General features: G+C 40.1%; 2 protein-coding genes across 16 annotated transcripts; one reads left to right on the forward strand and one right to left on the reverse strand.

Annotated features, from left to right (window-relative positions):
- Window positions 1–433: 433 nt before the first annotated feature.
- On the reverse strand, window positions 434–5765 carry LOC115671180 (uncharacterized). Of its 10 annotated transcripts, none has more exons than XM_056320915.1 (7): window positions 5527–5765; window positions 3890–3961; window positions 2897–3013; window positions 2101–2215; window positions 1912–2029; window positions 825–880; window positions 434–725 (listed from the first exon to the last, which is right to left on the reverse strand). In XM_056320915.1, exons 2-7 carry the CDS (start codon window positions 3897–3899, stop codon window positions 719–721), a joined length of 423 nt encoding a protein of 140 aa, XP_056176890.1. In that variant the 5' UTR covers window positions 3900–3961; window positions 5527–5765; the 3' UTR covers window positions 434–718. The 10 variants fall into 10 exon arrangements, with proteins under 10 accessions (XP_056176890.1, XP_056176887.1, XP_056176886.1 ...); XM_056320912.1 differs by lacking the exon at window positions 5527–5765 and adding an exon at window positions 5141–5518; XM_056320911.1 differs by lacking the exon at window positions 5527–5765 and adding an exon at window positions 5101–5518.
- A 6069-nt stretch (window positions 5766–11834) lies between these two features.
- On the forward strand, window positions 11835–16735 carry LOC115671233 (mitogen-activated protein kinase kinase 2). Of its 6 annotated transcripts, none has more exons than XM_056320907.1 (10): window positions 11835–12039; window positions 12201–12285; window positions 13061–13195; window positions 13855–14079; window positions 14175–14357; window positions 14466–14689; window positions 15301–15346; window positions 15603–15697; window positions 16122–16180; window positions 16349–16735. In XM_056320907.1, the coding sequence occupies exons 1-9, from the start codon at window positions 11957–11959 to the stop codon at window positions 16144–16146; spliced, it is 1101 nt and encodes a 366-aa protein (XP_056176882.1). In that variant the 5' UTR covers window positions 11835–11956; the 3' UTR covers window positions 16147–16180; window positions 16349–16735. The 6 variants fall into 6 exon arrangements, with proteins under 6 accessions (XP_056176882.1, XP_056176880.1, XP_030448605.2 ...); XM_056320905.1 differs by having other exon boundaries at window positions 16352–16735; XM_030592745.2 differs by lacking the exon at window positions 16122–16180 and having other exon boundaries at window positions 15603–15701.
- The last annotated feature ends 2797 nt before the right edge of the window (window positions 16736–19532 follow it).

The following is a 19532-nucleotide window of genomic DNA, read 5'->3' on the forward strand; positions in this document are numbered from 1 at the left end:
GTTACGACACGATTCAAGTCGATCGATCTGTCAATCTGCCTCGTGCTTTCTTGCCAAGGCTGTCCACAACTCCGACCGAGCCACAAGAAGAAAACGAAGTACAAGAAAAGGCAAAGAAAATTTTCACACAGTTGTGATCGGTAAGACATCATTCCCCACTTTGTAATATAAACACAAGCCAATACAAATTTCGAGTAAGCCTAATAATTAACGCTACTATCTTCTTGGTACAAGTAATAGCATGTTCATGTAGCATCGTTACTTCAAATAAAATAAGGAGATATTATTCCAGCGAGCATTAGTATGACCTTGAATGACACTGCTATTCTAATGGGTCAGGACAGTAGAATCTGACAGTGATCGAGGCACTGGGAGTGGATCCAATTGCATTTGACATTGGAGTTTTAACCAACTAAAAGTCGTTGAAACCGCATATTGAACGATATTTTCTATACTTCCCGAGATTATGTTACAGAGCATATTACACGTAAAATACCACACGACCCGAATCAACCAATCTGTCAATCCTTGTGCATTCTTGCCACGACTCCAACCAAGCCACAAGAAGATAACAGAGAAGTAGAAGAAAAGCAATGACAAATTTTATAATTCTATCAGTATTGTCTGGCTGAGATCCCTTGGTATGTAACTGTTCTCATAGCGCTACAATCGTGAGTTCACGGCGTCACTTTTGGCGCCGAGTTCCAGTTCCTTGCTCTCACGTTCTGGCCGTAAAACAATTATGTACACGTATATGACTTCTCCCTTTTCGAGTATTTTCATTCCAAGATCAACAAATCCTCGGTGAGGCGATCGAAATTCACCTGGTGAACATGACAAATGCGATGACAATGAGCAGCACAACCGAGCATACCATCGCCTGCGAAAGAAAATGCCACTGCTCAGTCCACAATGCTCTCCACGTAATTATGCCATCCAAATTGTATACACTTGCCATGAAAAGAAAGGATCATCTCGAGATTTATTTGCTCGGTGGTATCATCAGTCACGGAGCCTAAGAATTCCCTTTGGAATGGCCAATTACGACAACTATGTAAACAGCATCATTATTTGAGACTTCAAAGATGATTTATCAACCAAGCTCCTGCAAGAATTTCTATTTACATGTGCCTCGTGAATACTTGCATACTATCGCAATAAAAAGTCGGACTAAGTATTTCAAGAATTTCCAACTCTAACAGATGGTACTATAATCTACACCGTAGCAAAGTCTTCTGAGATGTATACTCTCTACATGAAAATAATAAAGAGAAACATGGTGGAACATGCAAGCAAAATTCGGTCTATAACACTCCACACGATAGACTATCAATTAAAAGCGCATTGGTGTAGAATTAACTTCTTTTTTTTTTTGGTCGGAGTGTAGAATTAACTCGCTAGTACATTTTTTGCTATATTTGACTACTAGAACGAAAAGCTTTTGCCACAAAGAAAGTCATATTAACAATTTCACCTCTAAAATAGTTGGTTTCCTTGATTCCAAGTCATCTTCAATAACATTAAAAATACCTTGAGGGCCGTTTCTTTTATAATGTTCATCAATACAATATATGAAACAAACTATTCTGGGGAGAGGATCCTCACTAGGTCCCCCTTCCTTGTCTTTAGGTATTATCGATCAAACTTGAGAGAGTAAAGGAGAAAAAGCAAACTGACCGCAATCTATGAGACTTAACTCAATCAAGACATCGAAAATCAGTCCCACTAACATAAACTCCTCCAGAATGCTGAAGCCTTAAAATCAAGTTCAATAACCAGCAGCAACTCTTAAGAAAGGCAATCCAAAGGCAGCATACAACCACCCACCCGCGCGCGCGCGGTGGCCAGGGAGGGTGAGAGAGAGAGAGAGAGAGAGAGAGAGAGAGAGAGAGAGAGAGAGAGAGAGATTACAGCAATAGCAGAAGCAGCGAGGCCTGCTCGTTCTCTAGGATCCTTGCGGTAGCAGTTTCCAAAATAGAGAAATGCAGCGTAGTACCACATCACAGGGCATGCGAACCCCAAAAGGAACCTGAACGTAGATGTATGCATGAGATATGAGATTGCCAATGCGAGGAACAAAAAATAACAGAAGATACTTACGAAAACCATCCAATCCCGCACCCAAAGCACGGTAGAGGTTTGTCATAGATGCCTAGCTGGGAATCCTCTGCATCTCTGATGAGGGTATATTTGCCTCTTTGATGGTCCGATACGTCTGGTTAAAGGACAAGTTACTATGATCACGAAACACCCAGATAATGTGGAATCAAACATTGCTGACCAAAGTTAAATGCCAATTGCAAGAACAGAACATGCAAGGGGAAGAAAAAGGGGGAACTGCCTGCCTTTGACAACTGAGTAAATTATCTTCACAGAAGCCGTGAACCATCGTGTTCCTCAGGAAATAAACATCCAAATAGTAGAATAAAAGACAAAGCTGTGTTGTTACAAGATTGTCTCCAATAGCTCCATTCTCTTGGTGTTGATTAAAACACTAACATTGGAGACCGCGACAACGCACATGCAAAGGCAAGCACTCGAAACAGAGAAGGTAACGGCATTAACTAAACTAAGGTTTTTCCTTATTTCTTTTATCAGTGATAACTGAACTAAGACTTGTCAACAGGGTTAAATATATGAGAAACATTAACTTGGAGTCCTAGCTTTAATAGTGGGATCAGACATACCAGTACATGATAGTAATACACATAGAGCAACATCTAAAACCAGATCATTGCACATTTGATTTGACGGGTCAAGAAAATCCTTACCCAGAACAAATAAAAACTTTTCTTAATCCATGACACTGGACAAAATAATGATTATGTAGATTAAGTCGGCATTTTGTTATTGAATAGAAGCAATGTCATTATGCACCAGTGTAGAAACTGCACACCTTTCGATCCCGAAAAATATCGAGCTGATGGCCTTAAAAGATCAAGATGCTTGTCAGAAACTGAACTAGCCATCTCAACAGCATTTCTTAAACCCTCTGTCTCCTCCATGGATATACCTGTGACATCAGGAAATGCAATTAATGTCAGGTAATCTCTTCAGAAAAAATGATTAAGAACCTTCCTACCAAGCGGGCTGGTCACGTGGCTCCTAGTACATCCCGCTTAATTTCATTACTAGCACAGAATTCTTTTTAAGATCAAACAGTGTCAGTTTACATAAATCGCAAAGAGGTAGGAGCCCTAGCTTTTCTGATTCATACTTTCACATTGGTAAACAAAGCCCACAAGCATTTGACGTCATTTATGAGTTCAAATGTCAAACTGAAACAAGTAAATAAATACTCGAAGAGTCCCCAGTAGAAAATTTTCAGTTAATGGCAGCTTCATTGCAGGTTTATTGTCATGAACATTACCATGATTTCGTAAAATCTAAAACCAATAGGAAAGGTGACTGCATCTGTTCATATGTAGTAATAATAATGTAAGTTTTACTTGCCAAAGCTCAATCCTTCTCCGTGGAAAAGTTGAACAAAATCATTCTTTAGCAGAAATCAACATCTGGCAGCTTTAATTTTCAATTTGGACGTTGCCACAGAAACGATGATGATTTGCTCGAACCAAAATGCAATGAGGAGGCTCAACTGCATTTACTTATAACTAGATCGCTGATGTGTGTGTTGGCAACGATGCTTCTGAATTTTTGGTTCTACAATCACTTGTAAGATTTCTCAGTAATTGGCTTATGCGGTACACAAATCATTCTAGTGCAGTCCACGCAGAAATAGAAAAGTCCACCAAGGTAAATTAATTGACGTCGATTTGCTTTTATCAAAAGAAGATATCAATGAACTGTAAAAGAAACAATGCCAGGGTTGGGACACAAATTTACTTAAAGCAAAGACAACAGATGAGAAACACCAGGAAGTCAATACTTTTGTCCATGTTTAGCGTGCTAATATATCTGGCAGGTTGATGCGCTCACTCCTCTCTGCTTCCTAGAATAACTGAAATAATTGAGGAAATTCATTGATGTTAATTTCCCACTGATCTTAGGCAGTCAAAGATGCTTCTAACTTCAAAAGTAACATGCTCTGAAAATGAGAAATTCAGAATTCAAAAGTTTTCTTTACTATAGGTTGAAAAGATATAGTCTCCGTAATTTAGAAAATCCTTGCACACCAAACTTTGTAAGCTTTCTTAGGATACATAGAAATATGAGTTTGAATGTCGACGAATTGCTGCAAAATAAGACAATCATCAATGTTTCTTTCGATTATTTTTCATTTAAAAGGATAACCACTCATTTTCTAGTTTCTAGAACTGCAGGCCTATCAGTCCTTCAGTAAATTGGGCATGTCTCGTTTCTGTAGGAGTGTGAATGGCACATTGGTTCATCCTCACCAGAGGTGAGTAGCAGGAAATAGATATTACCAACAGGAAAACCATGTCACTAGCCGCTGATTACACGAGCATCGAGCGTGCACCGTCGTGCATAATCTACAGGGAAAAAATGTAAAAACTAGCCACAAGTCTCATTCTATGAGTTACGTGGCATCTTTCCCTCCAGCTTTTATGATGCTAAGCAATAAAATCTTTTCAATTGCCATACGCAATGTTGTGCAACTATGAACTCAGGGAAATCTAATGCAAATGGCACATCAAAGGCTTGTTGAACTCTGGCTACAGTTTCCGGATCTTCATTTGCTCAAAGAAACATAGAAGCAAACAAGCTAACGAGACTCCGCAAATAGATGACTTCTTGAACCCAAGAGGCCACTAAGCACCACGAGCTCTAATCGCATACAAACACCTAAATGAAACCCCTGAATCCGCTACTTAATATACTCAACGTTTCAGAAAATCCATTCACACACGCCCACTGAGTTATCGTCTGTAAACCCAATTCATCAGAAAATTCCAGTGCCTGAACACCATGGGCTATAATTGGCAAAAAGAACAGGAAGATTCAAACCAAGCACACAACCGACACAGCAAAGAAGGCAGCTGAATCGCGTTTCTTGAACACCCAATTCATCAAAAAACAAGAAGTGAAAAAGGAAACAAAAATCTCCACACACCCATCAATCATCGAGGCCGACTCTACCTAACCCAGAAGCCAAATCATCGCCAGAGAGACAATTACCACGAGATCAAGCAATCAGGACACAGAGAGCAATCGGAACCTGCGGGAAGAAGAGGGAGGACGAGGGCTGTTTCAATCCTTCAAAAACGGAGCCTTTCTTGTCCCTCCAATTCAAGAGATAAGAAAAAGAGAACCCGAGACAAGGGATCTCAGCGAATTGGTGGAGTGTATTCAATGACAAGCATTAAACAACTGAAAACTGAAAGCCCAGTTCGAATCGAGTACTGGGTCTCTCCTCGTCCTGCTTTTGCTCGTTCACGCAAAGAGAAGAACGGTGTACATGCTTGTCGGGCTCGCTCAAAACGTATCTTCCGTGTACAGTTTGGCCAAGCGTACATATGGATAAACAATGATAAAAGCTTATCATTCCGACCACTGTGGAAATCATTAATGGAAAGGACGAAAGGAAATGAATAGTTCATCCACCTGGGGATGATCAGTTGTTCTTCACATGAAATCTGGTAGCTGAAGCTGCAGCCCGGATTGGCCTAAGGATCTGGAGATTCAACGCTGGCTTCTGCTGGCTTTGACGTGCGACGTGCAGGGACGAGATCCGATTGGTCTGTGTGACTCAAAAAACAGGAGAGTTGGGTAACCTTTGCGTTTCAGTTTTCTGGCCCGCGACAACCCGGTCGGCCATCATTGGGATTTTAATATGGGACTTATGTTGTTTTTACCTACTTCTGTGTTCATCCATGGAAATGACGTTTCGTTTTGCAAACTTCTTTTGAATTGACCGTGTTAGCTTCCATCTCGGTAGGGAAAAGTAAGAATGTAGCTTCGTTGGAAGAGATCGCGTGTTTGCGTTCGTCGAAGTATCGTCGGCGGTGCATAGAGTTGGGTGGATTACGCTTTCTTAAACCCGACCCGTGCAAGGCCGGTTCCCCAGGAACGTGGTACAGAAAACTCGAGGCTCGAGCCCTCCCGACGGCGGATTCGAGAAGATGAGGATTTCGACTCGATGGGATCGATCGATCACCGCACCGGCCCCGGGTCAATGGGCTTTTTGGGCTGCGTTTCGCCGGACGTGGATGGCGACCGGAGGGCAAACCTCGGAGAAATGGTCGCAGGGAGGGACCGTGTGACTCGGCTTCTTTCTTTTGTTCCCACCGGAAAAGTCAAAGACTCCAACCACCACCGACGGTGGACCCTTCGATTAGCTGCGGTCAGGCTCGCTTTCTTGTTGGCTCTAAAAATGGTAGGTTACTTCTTCGAGGGGACAATTTTTAGCCTGTGATATGTGATCCCGACTCGAGTGAAAGTAGATAATCCCGTCGTCGGATCATGCGGGGCTCATATGGGATCCTCAAGATCCATCGGCATATATGCAATGGGCTCGTGTGAACCGTGAGCACGTGTGTGAACCGCACGTGTCTTTGCTACCGTAGCTTTGCAATATTGTTTTCCTTTCTAGAAGCAAGAGACCTGATCGATTGAAGTTACATTTGCGAGAACGCGATACTTGCGATTAGGAACTCATCGTGATCGCGATACTTTAGAGACATGGCATGTTCACGTGGCGTTACTAGAGTTAGTGAATTATGGTCAATTTATATGTTTAAACTTACGTAAAAAAGCGATAGATTTGACTCGAAAGTGCAAGCGTGAGTACATTTTGAAAATTCTGAATAATCTACCTTCCCAGTAGTCCAACGCATAAAATTAGGGAACTTGGCATAAAGTAAGAGATGCAAAGTATAATTGTTAAAATCAGCACAGCGGGGTAACAAGAGAGAAAGGCTCAGGCATCTAGCTATACCTGCTAAAATCGGTTATAAATCCATTTTTTAATCGGTATTTGATGGGTCGAATTGTTATATGAGTTAGTTATATTTTGTAAATGGGTCATAAATGGATAAAGCTCAAAATAATATTGGTATTATACGGGTTCACAACTTTCTTATACTCAACCTACCTCTATGAGTCTCTTTCTCTCCCTCAAACTTGATCTCGAGCTCGCTCACTTTGTACTTTCACCTCAGTTTGGGTATTATTTTTCAAAAATTGTGTTAAATATGAAAGTGTTTTATCAATATATGTTGAGGTCGAGTATTGATCACTAGATTCCTATTGCGTGCAAATGGGTCAAAACGGGTTCGACCGGATCCAAACCCATCCCGATCCACCCATTTGACGGGCCTAGCGTCTACCGCGTTCCGCCACGTGTCGAATGCCGATTGGGTAATCCGGCCCGCTAAATTGTCACCAGACATGGAAAATTTGGACAAAGAAAATAGACGGCATGGGATGGCCCAACGGATGGGAGAGCGGGCGTTACCTGTGGGCCCCGCAAGGTCCATGGACCACATCGGGTCGTGCCCCAAGTTACTCCTCTTGCATTCTTTAATTCTTTTCAGTTTTTAATGACAGTATATATATATATATTATTTTCAATTTTATTTTTCCTTAAATTTTATTTTCACTCGTACTGTTCTAAAGTAAAGACGAAGCCCACTTTTTGCATCACAAGCTTTTGTTTTCCTCCTTCTTGTTCTATTTTCCCTTTCAATTTAATTCAATATTTTTATTTTTATTTTTTCCAATTTGGGAACGTCAAAAGGATATATAAATGTCAAGTCATCAGGGTGATAATGGCACAAGCAGTCCCCGAATTTTGGCCAAATGTGTAACGTGGCCTCTTAACTTTGATTTGTTCAATGCAATTCCTGAACTTTAGCTTAATGTTCAATGTAACCCATGAACTTTTAATTTGTTCAATGTGATTCATAGACTTTCGGTACGTGTTTAATTTAGTTTCTGAACTATATCAAAATATTCAATATAGTCCCTGAACTTATGGAACGACTACATTGAACATTTTCATATAGTTCAGGGACTAAATTGAACGCATACCAAAAGTTCAGGGACCTGATTGAACAAATGAAAAGTTTAAGGACCATATTGAACATTAGATTAAATTTTAGGGACCACATCAAATAAATTAAAAGTGCATTGACCAAATTGCACATTAAGCTAAAATTCAGAGATCATTTGTATCATTTTTCCAATCAACATGCCACTTATTTTCAACTATTAAATTTTTGTTACTGTTCCTTTTGGTAATGGTAATTCAACTTGATAGCATCTCCCCTGTCGAGCTCGAGATACTAGACCAAGAAAACAAGTCAAAGTGGGACATGTTGAACTTGACATCCATTTTAATTTGTTGGGAAGCGGGTGTGGACGATGTGATAATATTCTAATCGGTTATCTCTTTCTTAACCGAAGTACCGTCGCTTGTTCCCTACCCTATCCCGATACACCGTGCACCGGGGCTATAGACCCAAACCAAACACGTTATTATCGTTGACCATGCGCAATCCGCGCACGCGAGTAGAGTACAGGGAATCTCGCAATTTCAATATCGAGAGAGGATCTTTCACACGGCGTATTCATTCCTTCAAATCATCACCCATTGCCGATCATAAGCAACTCTCTAATTGCCCTTCTCACCATTGCCTTTTGCCTTGATTATAATCATCATCATGGCAAAAAATCCTTTCCCTGTTTTTTCGGTTGGTGCATCTGCTCTCTAAAGTCTAAGGCGGAGAAATGCACAAGACTCGCGAGTGTCAACGTTCAATCACATGGCCGGAAGAAAGCAGAGGATGCACGCAACGCAATTTGACCCCTCATGTCAAACGCTTCTAGATCTCTTACCCTTCAATTTCTGCAAGAGGTCAGCATTCAATCACATGGCTTCCCTTTCCTCTGTCTTCTCATTTATTTATTTATTTGTTTTCCATCGACATACCGAATTTTGTTTTCCCTCGAATTTATTCCGCGCTCGAGTACGAATTTCACGATAGTCCGGCTGTCACTTCCCGAGTGTCTGATATGCATCATTCTCGTACCGGTGGCAGCTTCCGATAAATCATCACATGTCGATTCTCTTTCTTTGAAAATAGGGAAAATGACACAAACAGTTCCTGAACTTTGGCCCAATGTGCATTTTGGTCCCTGAACTTTTAATTTGTTCGATATAGTCCCTAAACTTTAATTTAATGTGCAATGTGGTCCCTGAACTTTTAATTTGTTTAACGTCATCCCTGAATTTTTTGTACATGTTCAATTCAGTCACCGAACTATATGAAAATGTTCAATGCAGTCCTTTCCATTAATTCAAGTTCAGGGACTACATTGAACATTTTCATATAGTTCAGGGGCTAAATTGAACATGTACAAAAAGTTCATGGATGACATTGAACAAATTAAAAGTTCAGGGATCACATTGAACATTGGCTTAAAGTTCAGGGACTACATCGAACAAATTAAAAGTTCAGGGATCAAATTGCACGTTGGGCCAAAATTCAGGGACTGTTTATGTCATTATCCCTTGAAAATATAGAAGAAAGAAAAATGAGTATGTGCCCCGATACCTGCCATGAAGGGACCAAGTCATGACATATGAGAAGCCATAACAAAGAGTATAACCGGCTCTTTTAGGTACTCTGAATATTCCCCAGCCGTTCTGGTCCATCTATGGTTTTTGCAGCTTTCTTTGGACCTTTGTGGGGGAAAAGTTTGAAAAGAAGAGGCTTGAATGATACAATCATGCCGTCACCATGGAATGAAAAGGGGCGATCTTGTGATCCTTGGTCCGTGAAGGTACGGTATTAGGTATTTCAATTTATTTTCCCATTGAGGCCAATCTAAATTTGTGCTCAAGAAATAGTTTGTCCATACACTGATTAGGGATTGTATAAATTCTCGAGAAGAGAGGAGCCGTTCGCCTCGTGTTTAAGGGTGCGCGATTCGAGTTCGGTTGTAATTAAGTTGAGTTTGAACTTGGGGGCGGTTGTGGGTCGATGAGCTTTAGAGATAGTCAATTTTTTTAAGGAAAATAAGGTCATACTCAACCCATATATTATAATGCCAATTGAACTCATTTTCACGCTTTATCCTCCAACTTCCCTAGACTCGATCCTCGACCCATTTACACTAGTACGCCACTAATTATGGAGGAACATATGGCATTATAATAATTGCACGGTTCTTCCTTTTTTCCTTTAATAAAACAAGCGCGACCGTAAAAAGATCGGATTACCTAGAGGCTCAAACCGCTCCATCCGCATCAACCGATTAAGTTTGAAAACTTCGATCCGTACAAAGGGTCCCGATACAGAGTAATTTGCACGCAATTTACGAGATTTTAAACGGGGCGAGAGCTGACATATTTCCCGACGCCACAACCAATCACGCCAATTCGGCGGGTTCGATTTCTCTCCTTTTTTTTTTTTTATCTTTTTATATTATTGATGTTATCCTGCTAATATGTAGCATTAGATTTCAGCAATGATCTGCTAATTTGCATGCACGGGCATCACATTGGATTATGGCAATTGGAAAAGCATCGTCCAAAGCTAGGGGGGAGGGAAGTTTGCATTATTGCGCATTTAAATCACCCGAAATAAATATCTTCCTTGGACTGGCACGTCAACTATGTGAACATCGAGCTTACAAAGCTACTTATCATTTAAGGAAACCAATTGGTCAATGCTGCTCATGATGTGAATTAAAATTGCCATCGAGACGATATAGTGTCGAGCCCGAGCTCGACTGGACTCTTATATTCTATGCTAAAATCTCGGCTTGAGCTCGATCGAATATTCAGATTTCCACTCAAGCTTGATTACACTGGAGAATCGACATGTTTGAGTTCAACTCGACTATAATCAATTCATGAAGGAGCTCGAGCTCGATCTTGAAAAAAGAGAGGATAATGTGGGTATATTATTGAATCATGAGGGACAAACATGTCTATTTTGAACTAATAAATATATATTTTTGAAAAAAAATTGAAACTCGATTAGACATTTTGTCTTCGAGTCCTTCGTCGACAATTTTCACTTTTTTTTCTTGTGAGACAGATACATTAAAAACCTTAAAACTTGTCACGAAAGTGTAATCGAATCCTGAAGTGCCCACGAAAGTGCAATTGAGTATTAACATTTTTAAAAAGTGTAATCAAGGGAAAGACTTGAACGCGATAACACTTTTTGAAAGTTTTAGGACTCGATTGCGCTTTCACGACAGATATTAGAATTTAATTGCACTTTCATGACTAGTTTTAGGATTCAATTGCACACGCACGTATCCCCTTTAACTTTTTAATGCGAGAGGGAGAGAGAGAGAGAGAGGAGTCAAAGTTAAATTGCGCGGGGTAAAGAAAAAAAAGTGAAATCGAATCCTAAATCTTATCGAGAAAGCGAATCGAGCTTCTAAAATTTATCAAAAAAGAGCAATCGAGCCCTAAGACTTGTTTCAAAAAGCGCAATCGAGCCCCCAAGACTTTTAAAAAATGCAATTAACGGAAGGATTTAATTAAATAAATTCGACGAGATTTAAGACTCGATTGAACCTTTTTTAAAGTAATTTTAAGACTTGATTGCACTTTGTAACGAATTTTAAGATTTAATTATATATTTTAAAAAATTTTAGAATTCAATTGTACTTTCGTAATAAATTTCAGCACGCGACACCCTCATCTCTTTTTCAACTTTTTTAACGGGAGAGGGAGAGGAGTCAAAGTCAAACTTGCGCGGGTAAAAAAAGATCGAAACGGGGGGGGGGGGGGGAGAAGGTGTGGTCGTCGTCGTCGTCGTCGTCCTCGTCCTCGTCTTTCTTTCTTGTTAATAAAGCAGCAGCAGCAGCGGCGATTGAAGAAGGAGGCGTGACTGGTCTTCGCTTCGGTCGTCACCAACCACTTTTCTCCCCTCTCATTTAATCTCCTCCTCCTCGTCCTCCTCCTGCTGCTCCCCCTCTCTCTCCATCGTCTTCCCCCTTCGTCCTCCGATTCTCGCCTCCTCCTCCTCCTCCTCCTCCGCCGCCGCCGCCGCCGCCGTCCTCCTCCACGATGAAGAAGGCGGGCTTGAACCCCAACCTCAAGCTCAAGCTCTCCCTCCCTCCTCCCGATCAGGACACCTTCGCCAAGTTCCTGTAAACACTCTCCCTCTCTCTCGATCTCTCGAAGTGCGTTTTTTTCTTTCTTTCTTCTTTTTTTTTTTGTGTTGGTGGATCGCGTGCATTGTTGCTCGGTCCCTGTGATTCGCCGATCGGCTCGTCTGAATCTGGCTGGCGCCCCGGTGTCGTCGTGTCAGGACGCAGAGCGGTACGTTCATGGATGGCGACCTGCTCGTCAACAGGGACGGGTTTCGGGTCGTGTTGCAGAGCGAGGTCGAAGCGGTATGAGATTCGAACTGCTCAATGTAATTGGTGGATCTTACTTTGCTTGAATTGGTTTCTTTTGCGTCCTCGCATCTGGCTGAACTGGTTTGGATACTGAGGCGGCTTGGGAGGAAGCTGACGGTTCTCGCTTTTCGAGATTGAAGGCAAAATTTTTAAGTGGTTTTCATCGGTAGATATTTCCTGTGCACGTGTATTGGTGGGATGATCATTACATTTCTCCCGTCGATCTAGGCGTTTTGTTCCTGCATTCGTCTTCGTTTGTACCATCTCAGGTGTTTCTTACAATTCCTCTATTATGAATGGTTTGGTGAACTCTCTATAGCGTGGGAAGAAGCTCCAGTTGAGATGGAAGGAATTCCTTAATATCGGGGACGCAGAAAAGCCTCTCTTTTTTTCCCCATAGATAAGCGTCTGAGTTCATTATGTGGCTAGACATATCTTCATTCTTAGAATCTTAGATCTTTATAATGCTAGCCTCGCCAGAGATTATCTAGCTCTAGCTTATCAGTGAAGCTGTGTGCTGAGTTGCTTAACGCTAATTTGTTTCACTTGGATTGGGGAAGCTATCTAAGCTCCTAGCTGAGCTGATTCACAGCTTTTGTTTTAGAGTAATTCGATACTCTGTACTGAAACGGTGTGCATGTTTGTCTCATTTTGAACATCTTTTGTGGTCTCTCACTTTATGTTCAGACTGATCATAGTACTTGAAGAATATTCACTTTGTGCCTTGAATATCGTAATCTCTTGATGCATACTCTCGTGTCTGTTTCAGCCCCCCCTTATCAAGCCAACAGACAACCAGCTGAGTTTAGCGGACATAGACACAATTAAAGTTATCGGAAAGGGGAATGGCGGAATAGTCCAATTGGTCCAACACAAATGGACTGGGCAGTTTTTCGCATTGAAGGTATTGTAACCAACTTGCGTGCTTAAGCTTCCCATTTTTACTTAGTGCACCATTACTAAATATTACAGTGACTATGCTTTCTGTTATCCCAAATTTTTTTGCTGCTATAATTAATATCTTGGGAGAACAGATTCTACAGTTATACTTTCCAACTAACATAGCGAGTTTAGCCACTTACTCGTGTCTGAATGATGTAATTGGGCTCCTGGTCACGACCTATTCCCATTTCGGAGAAAGCTTCCACGTTGCTTTGACATGGAAGAGTCTTCTGTCAGGCTACTAGATTATGAAGCTTACATGCTATCAACACCATTAATGTTTGGTATCGTATGATCACACATTCCGATGAAGACCTATTCCCATTCTGGTGAAGCTTCCACGTTGATTTGACATGGAAGTCTTCTGTCATGCTACTAGATTATGAAGCTTACATGTTATCAACACCGTCTCATGTTTGGTATCATATGATCACATGTTCCGATGAAGACCTATTCCCATTCTGGAGAAGCTTCCACGTCGCTTTGACATGGAAGAGTCTTCTGTCATGCTACTGCATTATGAAGCTTACATGCTATCAATACCATCTAATGTTTGGTATCATATGATCACACGTTCCGATGCATGATTTCTCATGCTTTTCTGTTCAATTGTAAATCCAGGTCATCCAAATGAATGTTGAGGAGTCTGCAAGAAGGCAGATAGCACAGGAACTCAAAATTAATCAATCTTCGCAGTGTCCATACGTTGTGGTCTGCTACCAATCTTTCTATGATAATGGTGCCGTTTCTATTATATTAGAGTACATGGATGGAGGGTCGCTGGCAGATTTTCTGAGAAAAGTTAAAACTATTCCAGAGCCATTCCTTGCGGCCATTTGTAAGCAGGTGAAAAAAGATGCAAATCATCTATATGATTAGTCAGTTCTATTCTATTTTCTCTTCCGTGAGACTTTTCAACCTATACAAGAAAATTGATGTAGGTGCTCAAGGGTTTGTTGTATCTGCATCATGAGAAGCACATAATACACCGAGATATGAAGCCTTCTAATCTGTTGATAAATCATAGAGGAGAAGTCAAGATTACTGATTTTGGTGTGAGTGCTATAATGGCTAGCACATCTGGACAAGCTAATACCTTTGTCGGCACATACAACTATATGTCTGTGAGTAACATGCACTAATATTCTTTTGCTGCTTCTCCCTTCATGTGAATATATATCCCCTTTCACCTTACCCTTAATTCTCATGTTTGTTCCTCACATTTTTTGTAGCCTGAGAGAATCATCGGAAACAAATATGGTTACAAAAGTGATATTTGGAGCCTGGGCTTAGTATTGCTAGAGTGTGCAACAGGGAAGTTCCCATATACACCACCTGATCAACAAGAAGGATGGACCAATTTCTACGAGCTCATGGAAGCCATCGTCGATCATCCACCACCTTCGGCATCTTCTGATCAATTCTCTAGCGAGTTCTGCTCATTTATCTCTGCTTGGTAAATCTTCTATATCTTCTCCTCCATTCTTAATGGATTGAGTTGGCCTTTTTGTCTATTTTATGCAAGATCAAAGTTTAGCATAATAGCAAGGTATTGATGTGATGTGTATTTTCTACTTGACATGATCAATAGGTGCTTATTGGCTAATTTAGATCTGAAGTTGGTTGTATCATATCCATATCAGAATTTTGAAAATGATTCAAGCACTAAAAGATCGAGAAGTACTCACCCATGGGTAGCTCAGTTGGTTAGGGCGTACTTGGGATTGTGTGGTTAGGCGCACTGGTCCCAGGTTCGATTCCCCAGCTGAGCACTTGTGATTTAAGTGGGGGGCCATGGCGGTGGGTTGCTGTGCTAGTCTCCCCCGAGGAATAGTCGAGGTGCGCGCAAACTGGCCCGGACACTTCGGTTACCAAGAAAAAAAAAAAAAAAAAGATCGAGAAGTTAGTTTTGTTGAGAATGAGCATAGCTAACTCTCATTTTTGCTGCTCCAACATAGTGTACACACATATTGAATTGCAATATAAGTTGAGTTGTTTTTCATCTCGTTAATCTGTCATCATTCTATGCAAAACCTAATTTCTTCCCTGCAATGTTTTTCTTCGCAGTGTACAGCAGGACCCAAAGAATAGATGGTCTGCAAGTGAACTTATGGTATATTCATTATGTCTTCTAAAAACTTTTTGGTATCTCTTAGTGGCCCTAGTGGTCTCCACATAGAAGCCACTCCTAAACCCAATACTGAGCGAAGGGGATTAAACCTCTTTCCTTCGACCGCTCAAGGTGACTGGTGCCACTGCACAAAGTCACCAGGGTCATCAAGTCATCTCAATTGCCTGTCTTTAGTGTATCTGCACTTCAGGCATACTGACTTTGAGGGTGCTCTTTCTTGCTTTGATTTGAAACACAGGGTCATCCTTTCATCAGCATGTATGAGGACTTGAATGTTGATCTTGCTTCCTACTTCACTAATGCAGGCTCCCCACTTGCAACCTTTGAAACTTCGCTGGTATGCCTAGAGCCTGCTTTCTTGCCCATGCACATATGCAATTATCGTCTTGTCTCTTATCCTGTGTAAGGATAATGATTAGTAAGTCGAAAAATTTTAGTATGCACAAGGTTGAGGCTTACTGGAGTGCTATTTGTTTAAGAATGCATTGTTGTTTGAATATATCATCCATTTGTTGTCCAAACTATGCTTTAGATTTTTTGGTATATTTCCTGCTTATAAGTAATCAGAAAAAAGTGACCAGTCAGACCATTTATTTGAAAATTTGGTTTTTTTTAAACAGCTGGTGAATATATTAGTACCTGCAATTCCACAAAGGAATTGTGTTTTGGCTCCCAAAGTAGAATCTTTCCCATTTCAATTATTTTGCATGGTCTTGGAAACCCATCAGCTGTTAATTAAAATCACACTGCCAATTCTGCTGCTTTTACCGAAGATCTCTTGAACCGAGTGACTATGCAGCTGGCATGCTTTGGATGGTTGGGTAACTTTAGTTTTCTTGACAATCTATAGAGTTTCTAATAGGTTTTCTGATAGAAGAAAAAAAGAATTTCAAAAAAGCTCTTTGCCTTTGAAAGCCATTAGCTGCATTCACAGGCTAACTTTCTTCTATATGAATTAGTAACTGATGATCATTCTCCTTGAAGTAGGGGTTCCAGCAACTGGAGATCTTTGGCTCTCTCAGAACTCAGTGAGCAGTTTCGAGACAAATAAGTGGATAACTTTAGGAGCTGGGAACTATCTGCCCCGAGTCGAGTCTCTGAGTGTTGGCAGTTCAAGAGGATTTCATGGGCGTGATTACTTTGAGCAATGAAGGACAGCTGATGTAAATTCGCATTTTCTTTCTTATTGCAAGGTAGATTATTGGTCCTATGCTGGAATGTGATATGCGAGAAATCCTGATCAGTGCATACGTCAGTTGAGAAATGATCTTGCTAGAGGTCTGCAAAGATTCATGACGGAAACTATGAGATGGCTCTTTAAAGCCCGGAAATGGAGAAACTCGCGATATTAATAGCGATGATTTTGTCAGACCGTGCTTAAATACACTTCCTGCATCGAAGTATCATAGTTCTTTTTGAGCTAGTCGAATAGTTGGATTAAGTTGAAATTACGTTAATACGAGGATTTTCAGGCCCAACGCTGGACGAAGTTATTGACGGACTTCTAAGGTTTTTTGGCTTTTGACTAAGGTAAACTATTAGACATAATTTGTTGTTGATAAAGAAAATATTTTGTATTGACTAATTATTTTTTAAGAAAATATTTTTTAAATCATTCATCTTTCATGAAATAAATGGAGTCAGTCTCATAAATAACATTGAATGAACCGCATTCTTAGGATGGTCTTAGCAGTTCATAAATAGCACTGAACGAATTACCTTCCTTTTGAGCGTAGAGAAGGTCACTGCAATTCTTGATAGCAATTACCTAAAGTTGGTGAATATTACCAAAAAAGTTTTAAACCCATTGCATTCGTGCGATTTCAGTCTTAAATCTTGATTGTTTTAATTTAATTTTAAACCTTTTGACGATTTGCCAAAGTAATCCTTCCGACCATTTTTTATAGAAAACATTGACATGGCGGTTCAGTCAGGCCAGCTGTCCTATTTGGCGTACATGCGCTAATGTAAACAAATTTTAAAAAATTTTATGGATTTTTTTCCTTTTTTTATTTTTTGTTCCTTTTTCTGTTTTTGACCTTTTTGCAAGTGGCTGGAGAGGGCTGGGCCCTATCTGGGCAAGGCCGCCCTCGATGGCCATAGGGGAGGCCAAGCCGGCGGTTGATGAGGGCTCACATGCCCTTGCCCAACCGCAATAAAGACAAAACAAAAGAGAGGAAAAAAATTAGAAAAGAATAAATAAATAGTAATAATTCAAAAAAATCAATTTTTTTAAATTGCAAAAATTTTCCACATTAGCATCGACGGTGCCATGTAGGATGGCTGGCTGGCTGACTGGCGTCCATGTCAGTAATTTCCGACCAAAATCAATCAGATGGACTACATTGGCAAATGACTGGATTTGTCAAATTAAAATGTTTAAGACTGAATTGGTACAAGTATAATAGGTTTAGGATTTGGTAGTTCTCCCTCTAAAGTTGTCCTAACAAAACACGATCACCGACCAATCTCCAGACTTCTCGAGAAATAAAACAGCAAAAAAGAAGATAATCTCAACTTTTAGGGATCAATTTTAAGAGAATACATGCGACATCGACAATTGGATCCCATGCGATTTATCCTTAGTTGGCAACCGGTGATAAATCCGTGCCAAAGGCATGATGATGAGAATAACAAGACAAGAAAAATTATTTCAACCATTTTTTTCTAAGAGCCAAAGTTTACGATGAATATTCTGTTGATGTAAGGGAGAAAAAGATAGATATACAAGGAATTCAAATTTTTTTCGATGTACGTATTTCTTATATTAGATGTACGTATTTCTTATATTTATTAGTGAGATGAGTGGATATACATTGAGCATGTGTTCTATTTCTTTAATCATTTGAACAGAAATTTTCTAACATGCGAGACATCGAAAAAAGGAAGTTGAAAATATTAAGGGTGATTGATTCCCGGTCCAATTTCCAAAATTGGAAACCGGATCCAATCCAATAAAACCGATCACTAAGGATTTAGTTCACATTTTACTAATTTTTATCAATGAAGTTCACCTATGATTTAGTTCACATTTTACTCATTTTTGTCAATGAAGTGCACTTAGGGTTTAGTTCACATTTACTATCAGTCTGGTCTGATTCGGTTCAGTTCCTTCTTAGAACCGGGAACCAGACCGCCTAGACACCAATTCTAGTTTTAGGAACTGGGAACCGGACCGACACTCCCGAAAATCGGACCAAACCAGCAAGTTTGGGCGTCCCCACTTTAGGCTGTCCATTTTGCAACCCCCTAAAAAATATCACTTGTTTCAGATAATAATATGCATATCAAAAGTAGCTAGCTAGTCGATAATGTTCTTTTCATTAAAAAAAAATCACCTTTTTACGTGATAAATTAAGAAGCACATAGATGACTCGAAAGATACCGAAGGAACATATGATTAGCAGGTATGGTTTTGAACCCATATAATTATTAAGGAACACACTGCAAAAGTTACAGGCCAAGAAATTAACAACGCATGCACATAACGATGAAAGTCAAATTAACCGTGGAATACATATACTTTTACAGAAACACGACTAACACGAATTTGCACTACAAGATACCGTGTTTGTACCGTAATTTATCTCGTGCATTATTGCCATGTACATGTAGAAATAAACTTTTTGAACAGTTGCATAAGAATAAAGGAAAAACACACTCAAAAGCTTCTTACATTTTTGAAAAAAACTTGAAAGTGGGAGTGAATGGAGGTTGGAGTAACATTGAAATTAGGATGTAGACACAATTAACGGTTCCCATTCAACTAGCGCTGCAGTTCACTATATCACTAATTAAAAATTTGAAGAAGCTAAATAAATGATCATAAGTTTAGAAAATAATAAAATGATTAAGCGTAGTTAAGCATGACACGATGCCTTTTGGCGCTGCAAATAAAAGGCAGATACTGTCCATCTCAGAAAAATAACCTTCTCTAGCAGTTCCGATCGATGCATGCTCATCTCTTCTATTTGACTTTTATTACCTGCATATCGACATTGGCCTCCACCCCTTGAAACAAGGTGGAAAAACATCACATGGATCGAGCAAAAGCCAAACTGCAGCATTCAAATTATCCAATCATGGGAAAGATTTACATCAGATGGACTCCAATCATCAATTGTCGGCACAGAAATCATCAATTTGCAGAAAAGAGAAGAGTGAGTCC

The sequence above is a fragment of the Syzygium oleosum genome, unplaced genomic scaffold (genome assembly GCF_021117445.2).
Source record: "Syzygium oleosum isolate NSW1041296 unplaced genomic scaffold, Sole_v2.1 Sole_v2.21, whole genome shotgun sequence".
Taxonomy (NCBI): Eukaryota; Viridiplantae; Streptophyta; class Magnoliopsida; order Myrtales; family Myrtaceae; genus Syzygium; species Syzygium oleosum.

What these genes read in the sequence shown, in the direction of transcription:
- LOC115671180 (XM_056320915.1), bottom strand. An exon ending in ATATTTTTCGGGATCGAAAG is followed by an intron (nt 2,216 to 2,896) that starts GTGTGCAGTTTC and finishes TCCTTTAACCAG; the next exon opens with ACGTATCGGACCATCAAAGA. An exon ending in TGCGGGATTGGATGGTTTTC is followed by an intron (nt 2,030 to 2,100) that starts GTAAGTATCTTC and finishes ATCTACGTTCAG; the next exon opens with GTTCCTTTTGGGGTTCGCAT.
- LOC115671233 (XM_030592741.2), top strand. Translation starts at nt 11,957, where the DNA reads ATGAAGAAGGCGGGCTTGAACCCCAACCTCAAGCTCAAGCTCTCCCTC. An exon ending in TTGCGGCCATTTGTAAGCAG is followed by an intron (nt 14,080 to 14,174) that starts GTGAAAAAAGAT and finishes AAATTGATGTAG; the next exon opens with GTGCTCAAGGGTTTGTTGTA. An exon ending in TGCTCATTTATCTCTGCTTG is followed by an intron (nt 14,690 to 15,300) that starts GTAAATCTTCTA and finishes TTTTCTTCGCAG; the next exon opens with TGTACAGCAGGACCCAAAGA.